Source organism: Salvelinus fontinalis, chromosome 20 (assembly GCF_029448725.1).
Source record: "Salvelinus fontinalis isolate EN_2023a chromosome 20, ASM2944872v1, whole genome shotgun sequence".
Lineage (NCBI taxonomy): Eukaryota > Metazoa > Chordata > Actinopteri > Salmoniformes > Salmonidae > Salvelinus > Salvelinus fontinalis.
The window spans coordinates 12,772,118-12,796,672 of record NC_074684.1 but is presented as its reverse complement, the minus strand read 5'-3'; the positions used below and the strand labels follow the sequence as shown (position 1 = coordinate 12,796,672).

The window sequence follows — 24,555 nt, the reverse complement described above, 5'->3', positions numbered from 1 at the left end:
TGGACTACAAGGTGTCGAATGCATGCCACAGGGATGCTGGCTCATGTTGACAACAATGCTTCACAGAGTTGTGTCAAGTTGGCCGGATGTCTTTTCGGTGGTGGACCATTCTTGATACACACGGGAAACTGTTGAGCATCAAAAACCCAGCACCGTGACAGTTCTTGACACAAACCAGTATCTTGCCCATTCAACCTCTGAATAGCACAAATTCACAATCTGGCCGGTACTGGCAATCCTTCCGAGAACTGAGAAATATGTGTAAAACTTATTTGAAAATATAATAAATCAGATTTCACTTAACACTGTAGCTGACTACTGGAAATCCATAGAAATACTGGAAGAATTAAATCATTAAAGGGTTGTACTTCCTCTACTCTCCCCTTACAAATGAATGTAGAGTCTGGCCTTATTACTGATAACATTGATAGAATTAATTGAATCACCATTTTATTTCGGCAGGTTCTCTGTCTCTCACTGTGACAATGTACTGGATGTTAATGGGGGAATTTTACAGAATCATTTTGAAAAACGTCAGTCAGGGTTTTTCCTTTCGGCAATTGACAGACAATGAAGTCCTTGATGTGTTGTTGACATTAGACATGAAGAAATATACAAGGGCCCACTGTTTGGACCCAGGTCTGCTCAAGTGTGCAGCGTCCCCTCATTGTTGGCTCAATAACCCACATCTTTAATTTAACACTTATCAGGAAATCTTCCTAGTGTGGAAATCCGCTTATGTGACGCCACTACATAAGGGAGGTGATGGCTGTGATCTTGACAACTTAAAGCCTGAACCGAGGGAAGCAGAAGCTGGAGAAGCAACGACCTGCTCTATTGGTGAGGGGGTGAGGCCTATAGTCACACCCTGAGTGGAACCACGTATAACAAAGTCAAATAGTCGGAAAAAGTCACTGCTTTCTTCTAATGAGTCTGAACAAAAAGGCCTCCAACTCTCTTCCTGATTCAGTTCAACAAATCAAACAGTTAAAAAATGATAAAAAATTTAACACGATTCCACAAACTAAATTACTAGTAGATGTAACATATCTCAAGGATATTATCCGTATTAGGCTATATGGATAAAATATCAAGAATCAAACCTGAGACACAGAATCATGCGCTGCAATGAGGAAGGAAATGGGGTAGCTAGTGAAGGGGTAGCAAAGGATTCTCTATCCTTCATTCTGATGCTTGACCATAGCATAGCAGAGCTGAAATGACTGACAATAATATATTTCATGACTTGGTCCACTCAAACAAGTAAGTTGACCAAAGTTCAGCTACGTAGTGAAAGGTTTTGAACTGGACGTCAAATAAATGAGCAGGTTTATGTTTACTTCATTAGTTCAACACACGTGCTAACAAAGCATATTCGCTAACAAAATAAGATCCTGAAGAAAACGTCTGCATTGAAAGACAAACAATGCATGTTTGCTAAAGAAATATTTGCACACAAAAAGCTTTAACGCTTGCCAATCAAGCAAATGTGCTGACAAAAGCATGCTTGAAAAAGCTAGCTTGATAAAGAATCAATGTTTATGAACAGAACATGCTTACAAAATGTGTTCTTAACAAAACTTATTTGGGAAAACATTTTGCTAAAGACAAGGAGATGAAGATGACTTCACGTGCCCAGTTCTGATTGCTGCCACCTGACGAATATGTTGGTATTGCAAGGTTTGTGTAGCCATCTGGAATCTTATTTTGTAACCTTAAACTCATACGTAAAATCTGAAAAGGAAAATCTGAAAAAAATCTGGCCATTGTTTCCAAAGCTTAATCTCTACTAGAGTGCCCAAAACAAGACAGTTTCATTCCCAGATCGGACGATAATTAAGAAGATGCCTCGATTGCCCCGTGTGGCTAGTTCTGAGAAGTGATTCTGCTGCCGGTACCCTGAGTCACACACTAAGAGGTTGAGTCTATATTGTCTTTTCTACAGCCTCTGTTCCACGGCCTTGTCCATCAACCTGCTCCACTCTCCCTCTCACCGATTCCTTTCTTCATTCTTCAACTTGGGAGGTCTGAGAGCATTGACAGAGACGGAGAGTTAAGTAGGGCGAGTCTGGCCTGTTCAGTAGCCTACAGTCTGTGGTCAACATGCCGGAGTCAGGAGGGAAAAGGTGGTGCCCAAGATGGGAGCAAGTTAGTCTGCCTTTACCCACCAACCCTCCAGAGAAGAGGTAGAGGGTATGGGTCAGGATATCGCCTTCCCTTTCTCTCTTCCCACTCCATCTCTATCTCTCACTGCTGCGCCTCTTCGGCCTGGGGCTGGGCCTGGGCCTCAGGTTGGGCCTGGGCCTCAGGTTGGACCTGGGCCTCAGGTTGGACCTGGGCCTCAGGTTGGACCTGGGCCTCAGGTTGGACCTGCTCCTGAGCAGGCCTGGCTGGGGGAGGAGGGGGCTGCGGGGGCATTGCCTGGTGTTGTCTCTGGCGGTAGGCGATGACGGTGCCTAGCAGCAGGGCGATTACCGTCATTAGGTAGAGGTCCCACTCAGGGCCCAGGAGCTGGTCCAGGTCCACCTGACTGACCACCTCACTCATCTGGTGGAGGGGGAGGGAGGATGATACAGGGAGGGAGGGGAGAAAGAGAGGGGAGGTCAGAGGGAGCAGAAAGAGAGAGAGAGAGCATTGACTACATTGAACAAACATAGTACAATCCCATGAATCCTGTACAAATGTAATAAATTAAGTTAGCCTCAAACATTGAGCCTGGCCCCCATGAGTTGAAATGGAAACAACCAGGGAAATTAAACTCCCAGAGGCACCGGGTCCAGGAAGTGCTCTGTACTGTACACTCACGTTGAGGTCGTGCAGGTATTGCAGGGTGTAGACCAGGCCCAGTTTACACAGAGCCAGGAAGACGGGCACCTGGGCTTCGGGACTAGCCTCGGCAGCCATGTCGTAGAAACGCTTGGCCAGGTGGATATCCTACAGGAGGGGGAAAGTAAGGGGTTAGACTTATAGGGTTGCATGTGTGTATGAATGAGTTTGTTTATGTGCCCACCTGTTTGATGCCCAGGCCTTTCTCATGCATGTAACCCAAGTTAAACATGGCCTGAGCGCTGTGCTGCTGCTCCGAGGCCAGCCTATAGTGGATGACAGCGGTCTCGTAGTCCACGTCAGTACCGTACCCATAGAAGTGGTAGTCCCCCAGCTTTATCCTAGCCACTGTATAACCTGGGTAACAAAGTTGAACATACAGCACACACACAAGTCAGTACGGGAACTGTACACACATTAAGTACTTTAAAGTATTTTTACTTAGTACCAGTGGTGTAAAGTACTACTTAAGTAGTTTTTTGGGGTATGTGTACTATTTATATTTTTTGACAACTTTTACTGTACTACATTCCCAAAGAAAATATTGTACTTTTTACTCCATAAATTTCCCCTGACAACCCAAAGTACTCATTACATTTTGAATGCTTAGCAGAACAGGAAAATTGTGAAATTCACACACTTATCAAGAGAACACATGGTCATCCCTACTGCTTATGTTCTGGCAGACTCACTAAACACAAATGCATATTTTGTGAATCATGTCTGAGAGTTGGAGTGTGCACATGGCTATCCTTACATTTTTTTAAAGAAGAAAAGGGCACTCTCTATATTAAACCCTTTGCTTAATATAAGGAATTTGAAATTATTTATAATTTTACATTTGATACTGAAGCATATTTTACCAATTACATTTACTTTTGATACTTAAGTATATTTAAAACCAAATACCTTTAGACTTTTACTCAAGTAGTATTTTGGGTGACTGTCACTTGAGTAACTTTCTATTAAAAAGTTATCAATACTTTTACGCAAGTATGGCAATTGGGTACTTTTTCCACCACTGGTTAGTTAGTACCATAACCGTAGAAGTGCTAGTCCCCAAGCTTTATCCTAGCCACTGTATAAACCGGGCCCAGTTTTTCAAACCAAATATCATGGGCTCATATACCATGATCTTTGTTTTAGCATATAATGGGATCCTTCCTTTTTGTCTTAAAAATGCATCTAAATATGAGGGACCACATCTGAAGGGGAAGCAGAATTTAACACAACTCAGGATCATTTTGATCTGGATGAAATGTTTTGAAAAGCTTGGCCCTGGGCAACACAGTTGAAGATACAGTGTCCCCCAGCATCATCCAACTATCCTCCCCTACAATTACTGAAGGGTACAAAGACAAGATGGCTGCTCAGTACAGCAAAAATATGGAAGGGTGATTTATGAAGGAGGCTCAACCAACCCTGTGCTGCTGCTCTGGTCCAATGGAGGAGGGCTCGAGGGTATGTCTCGTTCTCGTTGAAGATCTGCGCCTCCTCTACTTAAAACGAAACACGCACGCACACGGTTCAAATAGAAAATGCTACCAAATGGTTTAATATCATCGTAAGTGCTTCTTAAACGCATTCACAAAGGTCATGTCTGTAAATAGATATCAGAAGAGCTGCACAAAGAAATGGATTGTTTTGGCATGGTGTAGCAATTTCTTCATATCTAAACAACCACAGGGGATTCATTGCCTTCCAGTGATTAGCGTTCGGAACACATTACAACAGATGGCGGGCCACAGACCGTCCCCAGGCCATATGCTTGGTTCACATGTTATAGGGTCACAGTGCTCTCTGGTGACAGAGGTTAAGTGGAAGCATTGGTGTCTTACCAATGTACATAGAAACACATTTTCTCCCGAAGCGTGTAGTTGTTCCCCTCCCTTCATTCATTCATTTAAAAAGGAAGGATCATGGCTCCCTTTTGCCCATGCTTACCGCAATCCAAATGCTTTTGAAGCCTTGCGGGGGAGTGAACTAGTGCACACTTCAGGGAGAAGGGGGAGAAACAGAACTGGGCTGAGGTTCCGAGATGGTTGCTGCTAAACAGTACGGAACTCAAAACAGTTCCCGTCAGCTATCTAGTGGACTCTTATGACAAATACTGTGTATTTGTTCTTACGCTGGTCCAGGATGAAGGCCACGTTGCTCTGCGCCACCTCGTAGCCCTGCTCGGCCAGCAGCAGGTACTGCACCAGCGCCCCGTCTATGTCGCCGTCCTTGAAGTTGCCGTAGGCTGCCATCAGCCTGTCCGACCAGCGCCCACGCTCACACACATTCTTGAAGAGCTGCCCGCAGACACAAATATGAAGACACAGACACATGCAGTTAGAAACACAGAGAGACAAGAACAAAAGGGGCTGTTAAGGCAATTCGAGGTAGAAATTGCCCATAATCACAGATCTAGGATCTGATTACACAACTCCTGATTTGAACTTTTACCATTGGGAGGATAAAAATGTACCCGAACCTGGTTGTGGATCAATGGCTAAGGAATGTGTAAGTAGGTTTTGGCTAGACAATGACACCGAGTAGTAAATGGCTAAATAATTAACTAATGGATGGCTGAATGGCGGCTAATGGAGGACAATAAATTGCTAAACAGGTGGCTAATTGGTTCATGCCTAGCTAGAAGACGGCTAACTGGTGATTAATGCATTGATCTAATGGATAAAGGTTAATAGATGGCTTATTTAAGCAATAAGGCCCGAGGGGGTGTGGTATATGGTCAATATACCACGGCTAAGGGCTGTTCTTAGGGACAATGCGGAGTGCCTGGATACAGCCCTTAGCTGTGGTATATTGGCAATATACCACAAACCCTGGGATGCCTTATTGCTATTATAAACTGGTTACCAATGTATTTAGAGCAGTAAAAACAATTGTTTTGTCATACCCATGGTATATGGTCTGATATACCATGGCTATCAGCATTCAGGGCTCGAAACACACAGTTTATAATGACGATTAATGCACAGCTAACAAAAAGCTAATAAACTGTGAAAGGCTAGCTAACGGCTAGCTCCAAGGTGGCTAGTGTAGCAGGGTTGCTTGATAATTAAAGGCTAATTAACTGAAGCGCTGGGCCTCTGAACTAGCTAGCTAATTGCTAATCCTACAGCTTTCCAATTATAGAGCGCTATCTAAATGACTAGTTAATGGCTAATGCTGTAGCTAGCCAATTACAGTGCATTCGGGAAGGATTCAGACCCCTTGACTTTTTCCACATTTTGTGGTTACAGCCTTATTCTAAAATTGATCAAATATTTTTTTCCTCAGTGTACAAATGTATTAAAAATAAAAAACAGAAATACCTTCTTTACATAAGTATTCAGACCCTTTCCTATAACACTCGAAATTGAGCTCAGGTGCATCCTGTTTCCATTGATCATCCTTGAGATGTTTCTACAACTTGATTGGAGTCCACCTGTGGCAAATTCAATTGATTGGACATGATTTGGAAAGGCACACACCTGTCTATATAAGGTCCAACGGTTGGCAGTGCGTGTCAGAGCAAAAACCAAGCCATGAGGTCGAAGGAATTGCCCGTAGAGCGCCGAGACAGGATTGTGTTGAGGCACAGATCTAGGGATGGGTACCAAAAAAATGTCTCCGGCATTTGGAGTGGCCTCCATCATTCTTAAATGGAAGAAGTTTGGAACCACCAAGACTCTTCCTACAGCTGGCCGCCTGGCCAAACTGAGCAATCGGGGGAGAAGGGCCTCGGTCAGGGAGGTGACAAAAAAACCTGATGGCCACTCTTACAGAGCTCGAGAGTTCCTCTGTGGAGATGGGAGAACCTTCCAGGAAAACAACCATCTCTGCAGCACTCTACCAATCAGGCCTTTATGGTGACGGAAGCCACTCCTCAGTAAAAGGCACATGACAGCCCCCTTGGAGTTTGCCAAAAGTCACCTAAACACTCTCAGACCGTGAGAAACAAGATTGAATGCCAAGCGTCACGTCTGGAGGAAACCTGGCACCATCCCTACGGTGAAGCATGGTGGTGGCAGCGTGGGGATATAAAAAAAATCAAATAAAAAGTTCAGCGGCAGGGACTGGGAGACTAGTCAGGATCAAGGAAACGATGAACGGAGCAAAGTACAGAGAGATCCTTGATGAAAAACTGCTCCAGAATGCTCAGGACCTCAGACTGGAGCGAAGGTTCACCTTCCAACAGGACAACAACCCTAAGCACACAGCCAAGACAATGCAGAAGTGGCTTCAGGACATGTCTCTGAATGTCCTTGAGTGGCCCACCCAGAGTCCATACTTGAAACCGATCTAACATCTCTGGAAGACCTGAAAATACCTGTACAGCAACGCTCCCCATCCAACCTGACAGAGCTTGAGAGGATCTGCAGAGAAGAATGGGAGAAACTCCCCAAATACAGTGGTGACAAGCTTAGTGTCATACCCAAGAAGAATCAAGGCTGTAATTGGTACCAAAGGTGCTTCAACAAAGTACTGAGTAACGAGTCTGAATACTTTTGTAAATGAAATATTTCTGTTTATCAAATTTGCCAAAATCTAAAGTCTAAAAAAATATTTTTGCTTTGTCATTATGGGGTATTGTAGCTTGATTAGGGGGGGAAAAACGATGTAAACAATTTTAGAATAAGGCAGTAATGTAAAAAGTCAAGGGGTCTGAATACTTTCTGAATGCACTGTATGTACAGCAGCTAGCTAATGGTTAGCTAGCTCACCTCCACGGCGGTGTGGCAGGAACGCAGCACGCCGGTGCCTGTGGCGTGCATCTGGGCCAGGTTGTAGAATGCCAGAATGTGCCCTGCCTGTGAGGCCAGATTGAAGAACTTGAAGGCCTGCTTGTAGTCACGCTTCACCCCGATGCCATCTGGGGAAGAAGAGGAATGGAGACAAAAGTGAGTGAGATACCCAACAAAGAAAAATGGTGTGCAAGAGAATAAAAATAGCATTTCTATAAAAAACATTATGGGGTGGCCAAGGGGGGACCAAAACCAGTCATGGGTGGCCATGAGAAATCAGCAAATTCTATCACAAATAGCATTGAAAATTGGCTTAAACTACGATGTATTTTATTTAATGGTCTAGGTGCCTACTTTGTTTCATGTTTAACAAAAGGCCGCCCACCAAATTTAAGCTCACAAATCAAATACAGGGCAAAATAAAACATGTCAAATGGGGGTATGTACTGGTTAAAAAAATGAAAGACTTTTAGCTGTTTAATGTTGTTACTGTATGTCTCAACTCTCATTAGAAAGGGAATGACACCCTGCTGACACAGGAGCAAGCGGTGAACAGTGGTATTGACGAGAAAGACACCCGTTTCAGTAGTCCCGTGTAGCTCAGTTGGTAGAGCATGGCACTTGCAGCGCCACGGTTGTGGGTTCGTTTCCCACGGGGGACTAGTATAAAAATGTATGCACTCACTACTACTGTAAGTCGCTCTGGATAAGAGCGTCTGCTAAATGACGTAAATGTAAATGTAGTGCGAGTTGCGGCTCATAATGGAGAATGCAGTCTTTCTTTTAGAAAATGACCTCGCAACTCAAGTAGACAATTGACAATGACTGCATATCAACAGCAATAATTTCTGTAATCAGCTGTTAACGATGACGTGCGGAGCACTTTATATCCGTAGAAAATCATTTGAAAAGGTGCATATCCCTTCTTACTAACTTTACAACATTGTTGCGTTAGATAGGTGTATTTGTTCAAATGTTTCCCCTTTATGATGATGATCAGGACCTGTTAGTGGTAGTTTTGTGGAGAGAAAAACAAGACATCATTTTCCAGTGAGGGAATTTGTTCTGAACCAGATTGACAGCGCTCTGACCCAATGAGAATGGGGTGTCACAAAGGGTGGCCAATCATATTTCTTGAGTGGCCGTTGACACCCCGCTGATAACACCCCTGCTGCGGAGAGTGCAGAGTTGGGAGCAGAATGTTGGTGGGCAACTAACATTGCACTTCCAGGAAACCTAGAGTGACAAGGCTGCTTTACACTATACAACAACAGAAAAAAAAAGACACACACACAGTCCCACATGCACGCACTCACTGTAGTACATGGTGCCCAGCTGAAGCTGTCCATCCACCCAGCCCTGCTCCGCTGCTTTCTGGAAGTACTTCAGTGCCAACTCGTAATTCTGGAGGATGGAGACACACACACAAAATTGTGTAAATCACACAGGAAATACCGACATACGGTGCATTCTGACCCCTTCACTTTTTCCACATTTTGTTACGTTACAGCCTTATTCGAAAATTGATTAAAATTGTACCCCCCTCAATCTATACACAACACCCCATAATGACAAAGCAAAAACAGGTTCAGAAATTTTAGCAAATGTATTAAAAAGAGGAAATATCACATTTACATAAGTACTCAGACCATTTACTCAGTACTTTGTTGAAGCACCTTTAGCAGCGATTACAGCCGAGTCTTCTTGGGTATGACGCTACAAGCTTGGCACACCTGTATTTGGGGATTTCTCCCATTCTTCTCTGCAGATCCTCTCAAGCTCTGTCAGGTTGGATGGGGAGCGTCGTTGCACAGCTATTTTCAGGTCTCTCCAGAGATGTTCGATCGGTTTCAAGTACGAGCTCTGGCTGTAGCCACTCCAGCGCTGTCTTGGCTGTGTGCTTACGGTCGTTGTCCTGTTGGAAGGTGAACCCTCACCTCAGTCTGAGGTCCTGGAACAGGTTTTCATCAAGGAGCTCGCTGTACTTTGCTCATCTTTTCCTCGATCCTGACTAGTCTCCCAGTGCCTGAAGAACATTCCCACAGCATGATGCTGCCACCACGCTTCGCCGTAGGGATGGTATTGGCCAGGTGATGAGCGGTGCCTGGTTTCTTCCAGACGTAACGCTTGGCATTTAGGCCAAAGAGTTCAATCTTGGTTTCATCAGCCCAGATAATCTTTTTTCTCTGGGCTAAAGGTCAGAGTCCTTTAGGTGCCTTTTCACAAACATGTGCCTCTTACTGAGGAGTGGCTTCCGTCTGGCCACTCTCCCATAAAGGCCTGATTGGTGGAGTGCTGCAGAGATGCTTGTCCTTCTGGAAGGTTCTCCCATCTCCACAGAGGAACTCTGGAGCTCTGTCAGTGCCCATTGGGTTCTTGGTCACCTTCCTGACCAAGGCCCTTCGCCACCAATTGCTCAGTTTGGCTGAGCGGCCAGCTCTAGGAAGAGTCTTGGTGGTTCCAAACGTCTTCCATGTAAGAATGATTGAGGCCAGTGTGTTCTTGTGGACCATCAATGCTGCAGATATCCCGTCTTGGCGCTCTACAAAAATTCCTTTGACCTCATGGCTTGGTTTTTGCTCTGACATTCACTGTCAACTGTGGGACCTTTTATAGACAGGCGTGTGCCTTTCCAAATCATGTCCAATTAATTGAATTTACCAGAAGTGGATTCCAATCAAGTTGTAGAAACATCTCAAGGATGATAAATGGAAACAGGATGCACCTGAGCTAAAATTTAAGTCTCATAGCAAAGAGTCTGAATACGTAGGTAAATAAGGTACGTTTTTTTTATACATTTGTAAAAAAATAAATAAAATAAAAAACGTTTCTGTTCTGTCATTATGGGGTAGTGTGTGTTAAAAAATGACATTTAATCCTTGTTAGAATAAGGCTGTAAGGTAACAAAATGTGGAAAAAGTGAAGGGGTCTGAATACTTTCCGAATGCACTGTAAACCTACAGTACAGGGCTGCTGGATTCTATTGCTTATGCCAATGTCTACAAAAGCTGAATTTAGGAATGTAACCACAGTGCAAAGCAGGGATAGGCAACTGGCGGATCGATCAATTCCACCATTATTGTATTCTATCCATGCTGGCTTTCGCAGGTTACCTGAGACATGAAAGATCGGTGGGAGGGCACACAGGCAGTCGCCAATTTATTAATACGCAATTTGACTAAATGGGCAAACCCTTCAACTACTCCATTTTATTTGTTTTTGGGTGTGACGTTATTACGTCCAGTTGTTTTTATCAACACAAGATAGTTAAATGGAAACGCACCCTAGCAGGCAATTGTCGCCTGGTCTAAATGTCTACAACAACAAAAACTAAAAATAATATTGTCCAAGTTCATGGAAACATAGCTACTGACAGCTAATATTTTTTTAAATTGGTTAAGTTAGTCTAGCGGCCAGCTCTCTAAACTTGAAGTAATCATAGTCGAATTACCAACCGGGGGCCCCGATTAATGTTGTTAGTCACTCTCACGCAGATAGCATATTAAAAACTGCAAACATTTGTCTCCACCCCATAGCAAAGTGTGTAGAATTGCAGAGGGAGAGCGGTCACTCACCACCGGCACACCTCTCCCGTACAGGTACGCCATGCCCAGCCCACTCTGCCCAACAGGGTTACCCTAGGGGACAAGAACAGCGAGTAACGACATCAAAGAGACAGAAACCATCCAAGACACAACAATAAGTATTGAAAATAATAGTGCACTCTTTAAAGAACCACATATATAAACCTGTTAAAATGTTACTATTAATATAACAGATTGATCCTGAAATAGCATGTGCATTGAAAATATATGTACAGTATAGGAATGTTTCTGTCCAACAGTTTGACCACTATAAGCAGTGGATTGTTATATTGGTAATTGTTACATTCAGTACAGGCACTGTGGGCTTTGTGCAAGATATCCATATGAGTGAATGGTTTGATAATAGTAAAAAGGAACCAAACAGAGCTATATAGAGATTATTATGGATGCCTAACAATCCATGGTTGGACCACAGATATAGAATGTCCATTCTAGTCAAGGTTTGGTTACTCACCAGGTCAGAGGCCTTCTTGAAGTACTGCAGGGCCGTCTCATTGTTCTGAGACAAGTACTCACTGCCCTCCGAGTACATCTGAAAGATAGTGAGAGAAAAAGAGAGTGAAGAGAACAAATGAAAACAGTGTAAGAGAAACCACTGAAAGGTAGCACAGCCACAGAGTAAGGGTAGAGTTACTTGTTTATTTCTCCACAGTGCTACAGGCCTATAAGATCATGTAATAATCTTACCTTCCCAAGGAAGGCCATGGCGTGCGTGTTCCCAGCATTCGCGGCCTGGTTGAAGTAATCGTAGGCCCGCTGTCGACAAAAAAAACATCTCCACACTAAATACAGGAGTGAGCATGACAGATGTAGGATCTTAATTTGAGCCAGTTTGCTACAGCATGAAAATAATCATGCAGCCACAGGAAATGTGAATTATAACTGTTTTTTAGGGTTGATACATTTTTTGTAAGGGAAAATCAAGTCTGAAATGTCTAAGTGGATATGACAAACTTCCGAAGTCTTTTTAAACTTCAAATACACTACAAGTTTTACATTTCCTGCACAGGGTGATCAAATTAAGATCCTACACCTGTAGTGTTTGAACAAGGTTGAAAATGGGTCAGGGAAAGGTTACCTGGTGGTTCTGCTCTACCCCCCGACCACCGTGCAGATGCAGCTGGCCCAGTCCCACCTGTTGGGAGCAAAGCATGGGGTCATAGCACGAAACGCCACGTCGGAATACCAAATGGCCCCCTAATCCCTACATAGTGTATCACTTTTGACCAGGGCCCAGCTTTTCAATCATTACCCGCTTACTCATTATCATGCTATATTCATGCAAGCACCAGAGAAACTTTAAAATTAGATAATTAGAATATTTCCATTAACTCCCACGAGGAACGGTATAATGCCTTGCTGCCAAATATACTCCTGGACTCATCATTTACGGAATTTTCCATTCTCCCTGACTGTCTAGCTCACATGTCAGACACAAGGCCCGCGGGCCATCTTGCTAGTGACATTTATATCATTGCGCAGTCTGGATTTGGGTTGTCAATTCATTTTGTCCCACTTCCATACAGCCCCCAGCACACTGTACTACAAGTCCCAGCAAGCTCTGCCAACATCCTGCGCACCAAATGGCAGTGCATTGCCACATACCACTCCTCCCAGACCCACCCACCTACAAGCCAGCCAGTACACGTTCATACTGTACGTTCATAAGTGGACATTATGAGGAACCATTTAAATGATTTTTTTAAAGGATGTCCAGTTTGGGTGGCATTTATATGCATGTTGTTTTTTCCCCAATATGGCCCGTGCTGCGATTGAATTCGACACCTCTGGCCTTTATTTTATATAGTTAGATCTTAAATATCACATTATAAAAAAATATATATATATTAGGTCCATTATCTTTTTCTACATACTTTATACTTAGTTTTAGTCATTCAAGTTGATCTGGAATGCCTTTTCCATCACAAAGAATCCTAAAGAATTTCCTATGCAGAAAAATAAAAAACCTCGTAAGAGCAGTGTGCCCCATCTGAACCCTAACCTGGGCCTGTACATCTCCCTTCTCAGCCAGGAACTGGTAGTACTGGATCAGGTCTTCCTCCAGCATGCCGCTGGTAGAGCCCGGGTTCTCCACCTCGTCCAGCAGACGCACCCTCTGCACCGCACTGCCCCCAGTCAGGGACACGTCACTGGCCACTGGAGGTAAAGGAGAGAAAGAATGAAAAACTCACTGCTCTTTGCGTAACACCTAAGGAAAGCCTCAGGACTCAAATCTTGCTCTCTGAATCAAAAAGTGACTTTTTTGAATGCAGCCTTTCCTTTTCGTTAGTCAGTTTGCAGCACCTACAATTTAGGGCTTTTCAAATGCAGGTCTTCTCAATTCAAAACACTAACCAGGTTTCCATCCAACCTTTTTATGCGAGTCAAGTACATGTCGGATAAAACATTTCACAACAGGCCTGATGGAAACAGCAAATTTGTCGACAAACTCTCCAAATGTTGACAGAATGCTTTAGACAAGATGGGATCTTTTTTGTGTCTGTAAAATGTATTATGCTAAGTAAACTTGGAGTCATGCGATGATATGCTGCGTGGTCCTCCCACTACGACTCTGGAAAGCATGTAGTTTATTAGTCTACAGAGGAAATAAAATTACGAGAAAGTCACAGGGTGGTGAAAGTGCACCGTGATGAGCTTGATGCTCCCAGACAATAAATAGGTTATTATTCTGGTGACATGATGATCAATGCTTGCCTGCCATTTGACAAAAATAATCTTGCTCTTTTTTTTATAATCTCATCATCTGCACTGTATCCATGAGCTGTTGGCTAGAGCACACGTGCCAAGACCATAGTGAGCACATTTGTTAAATTACACAACACTTTTGGTGGCAGAACCATCAGTAGAGTTGAAAATGCGATGGAAACCCATTGAACTTGTATTTGGTACATGGGAATTTAACCGCAACAGTATTTTTTTTAATGCACTACGTTTTATCCGCAACAAGGTTATATGATGAAAACAAACTGTTTTTATGCCGAATTTAGAATATTCACATGAAAGTCTGTCACCTATTGTATAGAAACCTAGCTACTGAGACAAACTCATCTGAGACAGTGAAAGACGTTCATTGGTTGAGAGGGGGTGGCCTCCTACCGTGATTGGCCACCAGTCTGTAATGCGTCAGTGCTGATTCGCAGCTCTGGGGTACGCCCACACCACCCCAGTATCGGTATCCCTAAAGAGAGAACAATAGCAAAGGACGGAAAGGTAAATCATTATTCAGTATATCCAGGAAGAACAAGAGACATTATAAGGCTTCTCTACTCAAAGGTACAAAGAGCAGAAGTAGCTCACCAGAATCATATGAGCCACCAGGTTCCCGCCCAAAGCCCCAAAGGTGTAGTAAACCAGCGCCTGAAACAGAGTTGGGGGGTTATGCTTTACATTCCAGGCTTAGCAGCCAACTTTGACATCATCTAGGAAATAGAGCTGGGACGATAAACCAAACATAATCAACACCAACCAAACTGACAACTTATCGTGGACTTTTTGCTGATATCGTTCATTACGATAAATAACCTATAGGGCCCTACTAGAGTAATGTGAAGTTTGAAATCAAGTAAGTTTGCTAATATCAGTGATTGTTAAACTGGACAATTGATAGCTAAAACATTTAAAGTAGTAATAGTTAAGGGTAATATTTTTATTTATTAAATAACTGTGGTGCACTGTAATGTTATAAACTCATGCTTCTACTTATTATAATTTAGTCAATTTATCGTAATATGGATGCGTGTCCATGTCGCCCTGCTCTACTACAAAAGCTACCTCTGAACAAACAGAGCTTTTGATCAGTATATAGGATACATAGAAAAAGGAGAGGTTTGGGGAGAGAAAGTGGAGAGGCTGGGTGTTGGTACCTTCGCTTGACTGGAGTTCACTCCTAACCCGGCAGCGTACAAGAAGCCAAGTGCCTATAGGATGTAAAAGGTGGAGCGTTAGGCTACCTACAACCACACAGAGATGCATGAACACGGATGAAATCTTATATGCTTTCAACAATTGTCCGTCAAAAGTTAAATTCAAGTCTGTCAACTTCTTTTAAGTGAGTTGCATACGTAAAAAGACTGTCATTGGGCTTTTTTTGACGGACAATCAACTCTGTTATTCATCATCCATCAACGAATGACTCCAATTGAAAAACAAGGTCAATCATATATTTTAACACAAAATCTACATGGCTGTAGCATTAATAAGCAGCTACAGAGGATGTGTAAATGTCCCAATAGAACTACAGTTGTAGGGATAGTGCGAAATTTGGGCAATTAAATGGTAGGAAGCATGAGATTTTACTCACCAAAGCAACAGTGTGGTCAAAGACTAAGTAACTTAGTTGTAGTCACAATCTGGTTACCTATAACTTTTTTATTTGTGTGTGTATATAACTTACTTCCAGATACGTTTAAACTACCCACAATGCACTAGTTCTCAACGTCATATGGTGAATCTACTCTGCATTAGCTAGCCATGCAGACCAATTGTTGGCAGTGGTGAGATACAATCGACCAAATCATGTGGTGGTGTGATGTAAACAACCAATCACACGTGCGGGCCGCAATGATCTAGCGTTACGCCATCTTATCCCGTAGACTTCCAGTCATTGTGCCAATGCTACTTAGCAATCGCCTGGAGACAACCTGAAACACCATTGTCTCAATGACCACGTTTACATGCAGACCAATATCCTGTTATTATTGTGATGTTTCCATTTTGTCAAACAAATCACTTTTTTTTTTTTAAGTAGGCTCCTTGCACAGTTCGATCCACCATAATTCCATAATATATTTTTCTCAGGCGCCGTACAGCCTACTTTCACCCTAATTTAGACACCTTATGATTTCCGACATTTGGTAGGCCATATTATATTTTCTGACATTTGTTAAGGCCATTTGTTTGTCAACTATAGTTAGATACCTGCAGCTTCTCTTCTGTCATAACTTGTTGCCCTAGAAGACTAAATAAAGTAGTGCTAACCAGAATGTCTTACATTGATAGAATGAATGCATTAGTAACCTATTTAACACAGCTAAACTTGCCTTTTTCTATTTAGGGACCAGGGAGAAAATACAATAACTCCAAAACAATGGAAAGCTGGGTTCTGTGCAAAATGTCCAAATGTCATCAGTTGACAGTTAAGGAAATGAAAAGCTGAGAAAACAATGAAACACGTTTCTGATAAGACTTCAGTTCATCTTGGGCGCAAATACTGTCTGCTTGCATAACAGTGTCAAAGAAAACACATTACACAGGCATTTCTCAAGTGATGCTGAATGGGAAGAAGGAAAAAAATTACATTTATCTTCTGTTGTATCATTTTACTGCAAGAAATGAATAATTCTGCAGGAGTTAATATTATATAACGCTACATGTGAGAGGTTATAGACCTAGTCAGTGTCCATATTTCAGTAACTATTCCCATTTAACCCATATGAACGTCAATTAGGAATATTCTGTTTATTCATGGATACTTGAACAGCTTATTCCAAATAAGACATTAAGCGGGACATGAGCTACAACCCGGAATATGATGCACATGTAAACGTGGTCAATGAGACTACCCTGGATCCATTAAGTTTAAATAGGAATGTACCATTACCATCTGAGCTTTGGGGGAGCCCTCCAGGGCCAGCTTCTCAAACAGCTCCTTGGCCTTGGGGATGTTCTGGGCCATGTAGTCCCCAAACAGCATGGCATAGGCCACCTTCTCCATGGCCTTGTGGTGGCCCTTGCCGGCAACCTTCAATAGCTTCTCATACAACCTGGTGAGGAATAAGATGAAGAATAGGAGGAAGGTTGAGTAAATAAAAAGGTGCTGTGGATGTACAGAGCCTTCAGAAAGTATTCACACCCCTTGACCTTTTCCACATTTTGTTGTATTACAGTCTGAAATTAAAATATATTAAATTGGCATTGTGTCACTGGACAGATAGACACAACAGCCCATAATGTTAAAAGAGGAATTATGTTTTTAGACATTAAAAATGAAAAGCTGAAATGTCAAGAGTCAATAACTATTCAACCCGTTTATGGCAATCCTAAATATATTGAACAAAGATATAAACTAAACATGTAAAAGGTTGGTCCCATGTTTCATTAGCTGAAGTAAGAAATCCCAGAAATGTTTCACATGCACAAAGGCATCAATTTGTTTACATCCCTGTTAGTGAGCATTTGTCCTTTTTCAAGATAAATCCATCCACCTGACATGTGTGGGATATCAAGAAGCTGATTAAACAGCATGATCATTACACAGGTGCACCTTGTGCTAGGGACAATAAAAGGACACTAAAATGTGCAGTTGTCACAACACAATGGCCATAGATGTCTCAAGTTTGGGGAGCGTGCAATTGGCATGCTGACTGCAGGGATGTCCACCAGAGCTGTTACCAGAGAAATTAATGTTCATTTCTCTATCATAAGCCGCCTCCATCGTCATTTTGGAGTATTTGGCAGTATGTCCAACCGGCCTCACAACCGCAGACCATGTGTTACCACGCTAGCCCAGGATCTCCAGATTCGGTTTCTTCACCATGCGGGATTGATGAAACTGGGTTTGCACAACTGAAGAGTTTCTGCAAAAACTGTCAGAAACCATCTCGGGGAAGGTCATCTGCACGCTTGTTGTCCTCACCAGGGTCTTGACCTGACTGCAGTTTGGCATTGTAACAACTTCCCCTTCAATGGCCACTGGCAAGCTGGAGAAGTGTACTCTTCACGGATTAATCCTTACTTCAACTGTGCCGGGTAGACAGCGTGTATGGTGTCGTGAGGGCGCGCTGTTTGCTGATGTCAACGTTGTAAACAGAGTGTACCATGGTGGCAGTGGGGTTATGGTATGGGCAGGCATAAGCTATGGACAACAAACACAGTTGCATTTTATTGATGGGAATTTGAATGCAAAGAGATACCGTGACGAAATCCTGAGGCCCATTGTCGTGCCATTCATCTGCCGCCATCACCTCATGTTTCAGCATGATAATGCACGGCCCCATTGTCGCTACGATCTGTACACAATTCCTGGAAGCTGAAAGTGTCCCAGTTCTTCCATGGCCTGCATACTCACCAGACATGTCACCCATTGAGCATGTTTGGGATGCTCTGGATTAACGTGTACGACAGCATGTTCCAGTTCCCGCCAATATCCAGAAACTTCGCATAGCCACTAAAGTGGGACAACATTCCCACAGGCCACAACCAACAGCCTGATCAACTCTTTGCGAAGGAGATGTGTCCTGTTGCATGAGGAAAATGGAGGTCACACCAGATGGTTCTGATCAACGGCCCCTACCTTTTAAATATTTTTTTTAGACAGATGCATATCTGTATTTGCAGTCACGTGAAATCCATAGATTAGGACCTAATGAAGACACTAACCTGCTACAAAAAAGTCATAGCTGTATTGAAGTGGGGTGTTTTTAGGGAATCTCTTAAGCAAGAGGAAGAACGATAAGAATGTGAGATTTCTAGAGTGTTCTTGCTGTCAGCAAGCGCACTTATGAACATTAAGGTGAACACTGTAGATGAGAGAATAAAGAGGAGAAGGAGAGCTCACTCTTTCTTCTGGCTCTTCCGGTTGGTTCCGTTGATCATGCGGAGGGCTGTCTGGTACTCCTTTTCGGTCTCCTCCGCTAGATGCCTCTGCTCCACCTGCTCCTCCGCTACAATATACAACACAACTAGAGTTGCAAAGGGAGGGTATATTTCTGGTAAGTTCCTAAGTTTACCAGTAAACTACCAGAATTTTGTGTAACTTTCAAGGTTTTTGGGGGAATTTTATCAAATGGAATCTAGTGGCCTTTTTGGGTACTTCAGATTATCACAAGTATCTTATTTCTGGCCCTCTGTGTGGTCTTATCACATGTAAAATATATAATAAAATTATTCTTAAAACAAATAGAATGGCAAAGCTGTAAAACATCCTAAATATACCATTGGTGTTGAATATAAGGGTTTCATTAAGAAATATCCCTTATATTTACACACTTATTTTACTATGTCAAAATGTCTTTGTAAATGTTTTGGCAACAAACTGGTGGCAGTTATGAAAAATGACAATAGCTGGAAGAGTTGCTTAATTGAATAGTGAATTGAAAATAATTATTATAATTATTAGTCATTTCCACTAGAAACTCAGACAATATGGACAGATATAAAAAAAAATGAACACACATGAATGCATTATTTTAAAAGTTATTCAACTATAAATCACCAAAGATTCTAGTAACTTTGGTAAATTGCAGGTAGTTTTGCAACCCTAAACACAAAGCAACTTTATTCATACGCCAAGGACAATTTGTTTCAGCCACATAAGTGGTGTGTCCATGTAATAATAATATCGTTTTTTAACACGTGTATGCTTTAAGGGAGACTTACTCTCACAGAAGCCCCATCTCTTGTCCCTGTCGTAGTCGTAGGTGGTGGCGCACCACAGGCGGTCGTCCCCCCGTCCATCGGTAGTACAGTCCATATACTCCTTCCCCAGGAAGAGGAAGGGGAAGAGACATGGCTTCCCGTTGGCTGTGCCGCCATTCACCACAGGAACTGCATCAACCAAAAATCACAGGTGGTAGGGGCAGGGTGGTATGTTTAAGCAAAAACATTAACAGGAAGCAGATGGATGGTGATTAACATGTATGTGGAAAACATCAACAAATTGAAGCTCAAATCTGTTTTAAGTTAAGCTAAAGATTGAACCATTCTGGTTAAATTATGAAATAAACCCTACAGTAGTGGCCAAATGGTGCATATACCCTTCACCAGAGTACTTTCAGAGATGTCACAGGTGCAAGCGTCTTTTAATTTCCCACGAGGGCCAACGGTTTCACTGAGCACAAGTTCAAAAAGACATTGCATTGGTGCCATGCTCAAGGCCAGGTGTCAGCATAGCTTAGTTTGTCCCAATTTCTCAATATTCTCAGTCAAGATATTGTCACTACAAACATGTTCCCAGTTCTAGAGGTATAAATGTGGGGTAGCTGAAATCTATGGAGTGAAACTTTCAGTGGATTGCAGACAGATCTCATAATTAATTATTACATAGATATGACACTTCATGTAACATTCCGCAATTATTTTATTAGTCAAGACAGACAGGTCATAGAAATCAAACTGCAATGGCCACTAGTGACACCTGGCCAATAAAGGCTATCTTACGGATCCTTACCCTCTTTAGGCCTTTCCTCGACGGGAGGAGGTTGAGTGGGCAAGTCCTCCTTCTCTTCCCCCTCCAGCTCACCTTCCTGGACCCCACCATCGAGTCTTCTCTCCCCCTCGGCCTGCGAGGCCTCCCTGGGGGAAGTCACCATTCCTGCTACAATCCTGGCGCCTACTGGGACCTCATCATCCTCAGAGTTGGGCTCATGGTAAGACTAGAAGGGGAAAACAAGCAATATGAGGGGATGGAGGGGTTACATGATGTAATAACTTCACTTATTATATTGTCATTAGCTGGAAGGTTAATGAATTTGAGTGAGATCAAGGCTATACACGTGTTTTCTTATGGTTGGTTCTTTGCAAAGCAAATCTGCTTTTGCCATTTATGATGCTAACCTATATTTTTGCTTGCATGATACCAAACAGCTTCTTATATAAACTTGGAAAACGATAGGTAGGCCTACTTCCACGTCTAAATGCAATAGAAATGGGGACAGCAGATTACAGCTAGCTACCTTCAATTCAGGAGCATGATCATTATTCCCCTCTGGCTCTTCATCTGCAGAAAGACAACACAGAAAATAGTAATTGATTAGGTATTGCGCATCAGCTGACAAACAATATTCATCCAAAGAACACGACTCCGTAGAATAAAGCACTTTCCTGTTGACAGTAATGATAACTAACGTTAGTGCCTCAGAAAATGACAAGCTTGCTAGCTAATGCTAGCCAGCACTTGCGTTACACAATCTGTCAAATAGTTTCAACGTTGACATCTACCTGGCTGACTTTTTTTGTTTTTTACTTACCAGCTGTTGTTCCGTGTGAGAAAACTATTAGGAGAATCACCATAGGCAAAATCATCCTCGTAGTATTTAATGACCCTTTAGATAACAAGCTAACGATTGCTAGCCAGCTAATTAACAAAATTAGCTCCGTGGCTAATGTTAAACATTCAAGTACAGGATTACTCTTCTCGTGCATACGCTGCTAACTAACTAACATTAGGACAAAATCCACGAAATGAGGACATAGCCCACTAAATAAATAATAATTGAAAGGAAGGTGCAGCTTTAAAAAAAAAACGAATGCTTTCTAACAGCTAGAGTTAACATGCTAGCTAAACAAAAGCTATAACGTTAACGCCGGTAGGCTTCGCTAAGCTTTGATATAAATATTTCGTCAGGTAGTTATAGGTACGTGTTCCTGGTCTTTGAAGCTTGTTAATAAATACCAACGATCAGCTGTACTTAGCTAATATCGTTCGCAGTTTAAGACAACAGCTAGCAACCCCTGACCCTTGAACACCACTTCCTAATCCCTCTGATAGACCAATCCTAGACCACGATGACTAACATTGACCAATCGTTGATGGTAGAGGACATGTCATCCAATCGGCTGTGCACACACACGTTTCTTGCTTGTACTGTAGACAGGTTCGTCCACGACAGCCGAAACGCCTTCTGACACATATCGGGATCTTCTCTAATGTAAATTTGTGTGGCAAGCAATACAATGTATTTGGGAGCCCCCAAATAGCAAATTTGAAGTACTACTAGCAAATAAGCACATTTTAGCATAATGGGTATAGTAAGCTACTGTTAACTGCCAAAATTAAGGAAACACTTAAGTAAATGAGGGATACAAAGTATATTGAAAGCAGGTGCTTTAATCCACAAAGGCGTGGTTCCTGGGTTAATTAAGCAATAAACATCCCATCATGCTTAGTGCCATTGCTGTACAACAGGATCTTGTTGCCATCTGATGCACATTCAGATGGCATAAATCAGCACTGCAGACCTCTCCCTGTCCTATGCCCTGCCTTGATTGTATTACTGTTGATGATATCTGGAAATGTGCATGTACACATTTGATAACACTAGAAGATTATTACCTAAAATGGATGAATTGAAAGTGTGGGTTCACAGCTCCAATCCAGATGTGTTGGTCATTACTGAGACATGGTTAAGGAAGAGTATTTTGAATACTGATGTTAACCTTTCTGGTTATAACCTTTTCGGGAAGACAGATCTTCCAAAGGTAGGGGAGTGGCAATCTTTAACAAGCAACACCTTCAGTGCTCGGTTGTCTCCACCAAGTTTGTCCCCAAACTATTTCATTTGCTGGTTTTAAGTATTAAACTTTCAAATAGCTATTTGTTGCCTGTTGCTAGGTGCTATCGTCCTCCATCAGGACCGGCCTGTACCCTACCTGCCCTAAGCTCTCTTCTGGCCCCTTACACTAAATCTGAATTTGTCCTGCTAGGTGACCTAAACTGGGACATGCTTAAACCACCTGACCAAGTCTTAAAGCAATGGGACTCCCTGAATCTTTCTCAGATTATTACCAATCCCACAAGGTATGACTCCGAACACCCAGAAAAGGCTACTCTTCTTGATGTTATCCTCTCAAATAATCCTGATAGGAATCGGTCTGGTGTTTTCTGTAATGACCTTAGTGATCACTGTTTCACAGCCTGTGTTCGTAATGGCTGTTCAGTAAAACGACCTGTCTTGATTTGTCATAGACGCTTGCTAAAAAAACTTTAATGAGCAAGCCTTCCTTCATGAACAGGCCTCTGTAAAATGGTATAGAATCAGCTTGATCCCCTCTGTCGGAGACGATTGGACCTTTTATGATATTTTCAGTGGTATTGCTAACAAACATGCCTCCATAAAGAAAATGAGAATTAAAAACAGATTCAGCCCCTGGTTCTACCAGGGTCTTGCAGAGTTACTCCACCTCAATAATTGCATTTGGCGAAAGGCTCGGCACACGCATACTCAGACTGACTGGCTCTCGTTCAGGCAAATGAGAAATAAGTGCACCCAGGCTATCCGGAAGGCCACATTTAGTTACTTTAAGGAGCAGTTCTTTCTCTGTGGTTCTAACCCAAAGAAGTTCTGGAAAACAGTTAAAGACCTGGGTAATAAACTCTCCTCCTCACAGCTGCCCATGTCCCTTAATGTTGATGATGTGGTTGTTACTGACAAGTAGCACGTGGCTGAACTTTTTATTCACCACTTCATTAAGTCAGGATTCTTATTTTTACTCAGCCATGCCTCCTTGCCCGTCCAACATTTCCTCAAATCCCACCCTTTCTAATGCGACTATCCCTAATGCTTCTCCCTCTTTTTCCCCTGCCCCGCTACAAAGTTTCTCTGAGTCCGAGTCAGAGGCCGAGGTGATGAAGGAGCTCCTGAAACTTGACCCCCAAAAAACATCTGGGTCAGATGTTTTAGACCCTTTCTTCTTTAAGGTTGCTGCCCCTATCATCGCCAAGCCTATCTCTTTAACCTGTCTCTCCTCTCTGGGGTGGTTCCAATTGCTTTGAAGGTAGCCACCGTTCGTCCTTTAGTTAAAGGGGGAGGTCAAGCTGATCCTAACTGTTATAGGCTTGCAAGCCTCCCCCTTTTTCTTCCAAACATAACGATGATGATTATGGCCAAACAGTTCCATTTTTGTTTCATCAGACCAGAGGACATTTCTCCAAAAAGTATGATCTTTGTCCCCATGTGCAGGTACAAACCGTAGTCTGACTTTTTTATGGCCGTTTTGGAGCAGTGACTTCTTCCTTGCTGAGCGGCCTTTCAGGTTATGTCAATATAGGACTCATTTTACTGTGGATATAGATACTTTTGTACCGGTTTCCTCCAACATTTTCACAAGGTCCTTTGCTGTTGTTCTGGGATTGATTTGCACTTTTTGCACCAAAGTACGTTCATCTCTAGGAGACAGAACGCTTCTCCTTCCTGAGTGGTATGACGGCTGAATGGCCCCATGGTGTTTATACTTGCATACTATTGTTTGTACAGAGGAACGTGGTACCTTCTGGCGTTTGGAAATTGCTTCCAAGAATGAACCAGACTTGTGGAGGTCTATAATTGTTTTTGAGGTCATGGCTGATTTTCTTTTGAGTTTCCCATGATGTCAAGCAAAGAAGCACTGAGTTTGAAGGTAGGCCTTGAGATACATCCACAGGTACACCTCCAATTGACTCAAATGATGTCAATTATCCTATCAGAAGCTTCTAAAGCCATGACATAATTTTCTGGAATTTTTCCAAGCTGTTTAAAGGCACAGTCAACTTAGTGTTTGTTAACTTCTGACTCACTGGAATTGTGATACAGTGAATTATAAGTTAAATAATCTGTCTGGGAAAAACTGTTGGAAAATGACTTGTGTCATGCACAAAGTAGATGTCCTAAGCGACT

The 24,555-nt window shown here is 42.6% G+C and overlaps 1 protein-coding gene across 2 annotated transcripts; it reads right to left on the bottom strand.

The window, feature by feature from the left end:
- Window positions 1–433: 433 nt before the first annotated feature.
- Window positions 434–21,668, bottom strand: LOC129817320 (protein sel-1 homolog 1-like). 2 transcript variants are annotated; one of them, XM_055872434.1, is made up of 21 exons: window positions 21,151–21,668; window positions 20,857–20,900; window positions 20,352–20,556; window positions 19,562–19,729; window positions 18,741–18,846; window positions 16,785–16,947; window positions 15,049–15,102; window positions 14,483–14,542; window positions 14,282–14,363; window positions 13,167–13,321; window positions 12,243–12,299; window positions 11,852–11,920; window positions 11,619–11,696; window positions 11,135–11,197; window positions 8,876–8,963; window positions 7,539–7,687; window positions 4,955–5,120; window positions 4,248–4,322; window positions 3,011–3,183; window positions 2,806–2,934; window positions 434–2,547 (listed from the first exon to the last, which is right to left on the bottom strand). In XM_055872434.1, the coding sequence occupies exons 1-21, from the start codon at window positions 21,323–21,325 to the stop codon at window positions 2,248–2,250; spliced, it is 2,559 nt and encodes an 852-aa protein (XP_055728409.1). In that variant the 5' UTR covers window positions 21,326–21,668; the 3' UTR covers window positions 434–2,247. The 2 variants fall into 2 exon arrangements, with proteins under 2 accessions (XP_055728409.1, XP_055728408.1); XM_055872433.1 differs by having other exon boundaries at window positions 4,248–4,325; window positions 21,151–21,667.
- Between the last annotated feature and the right edge of the window lie 2,887 nt (window positions 21,669–24,555).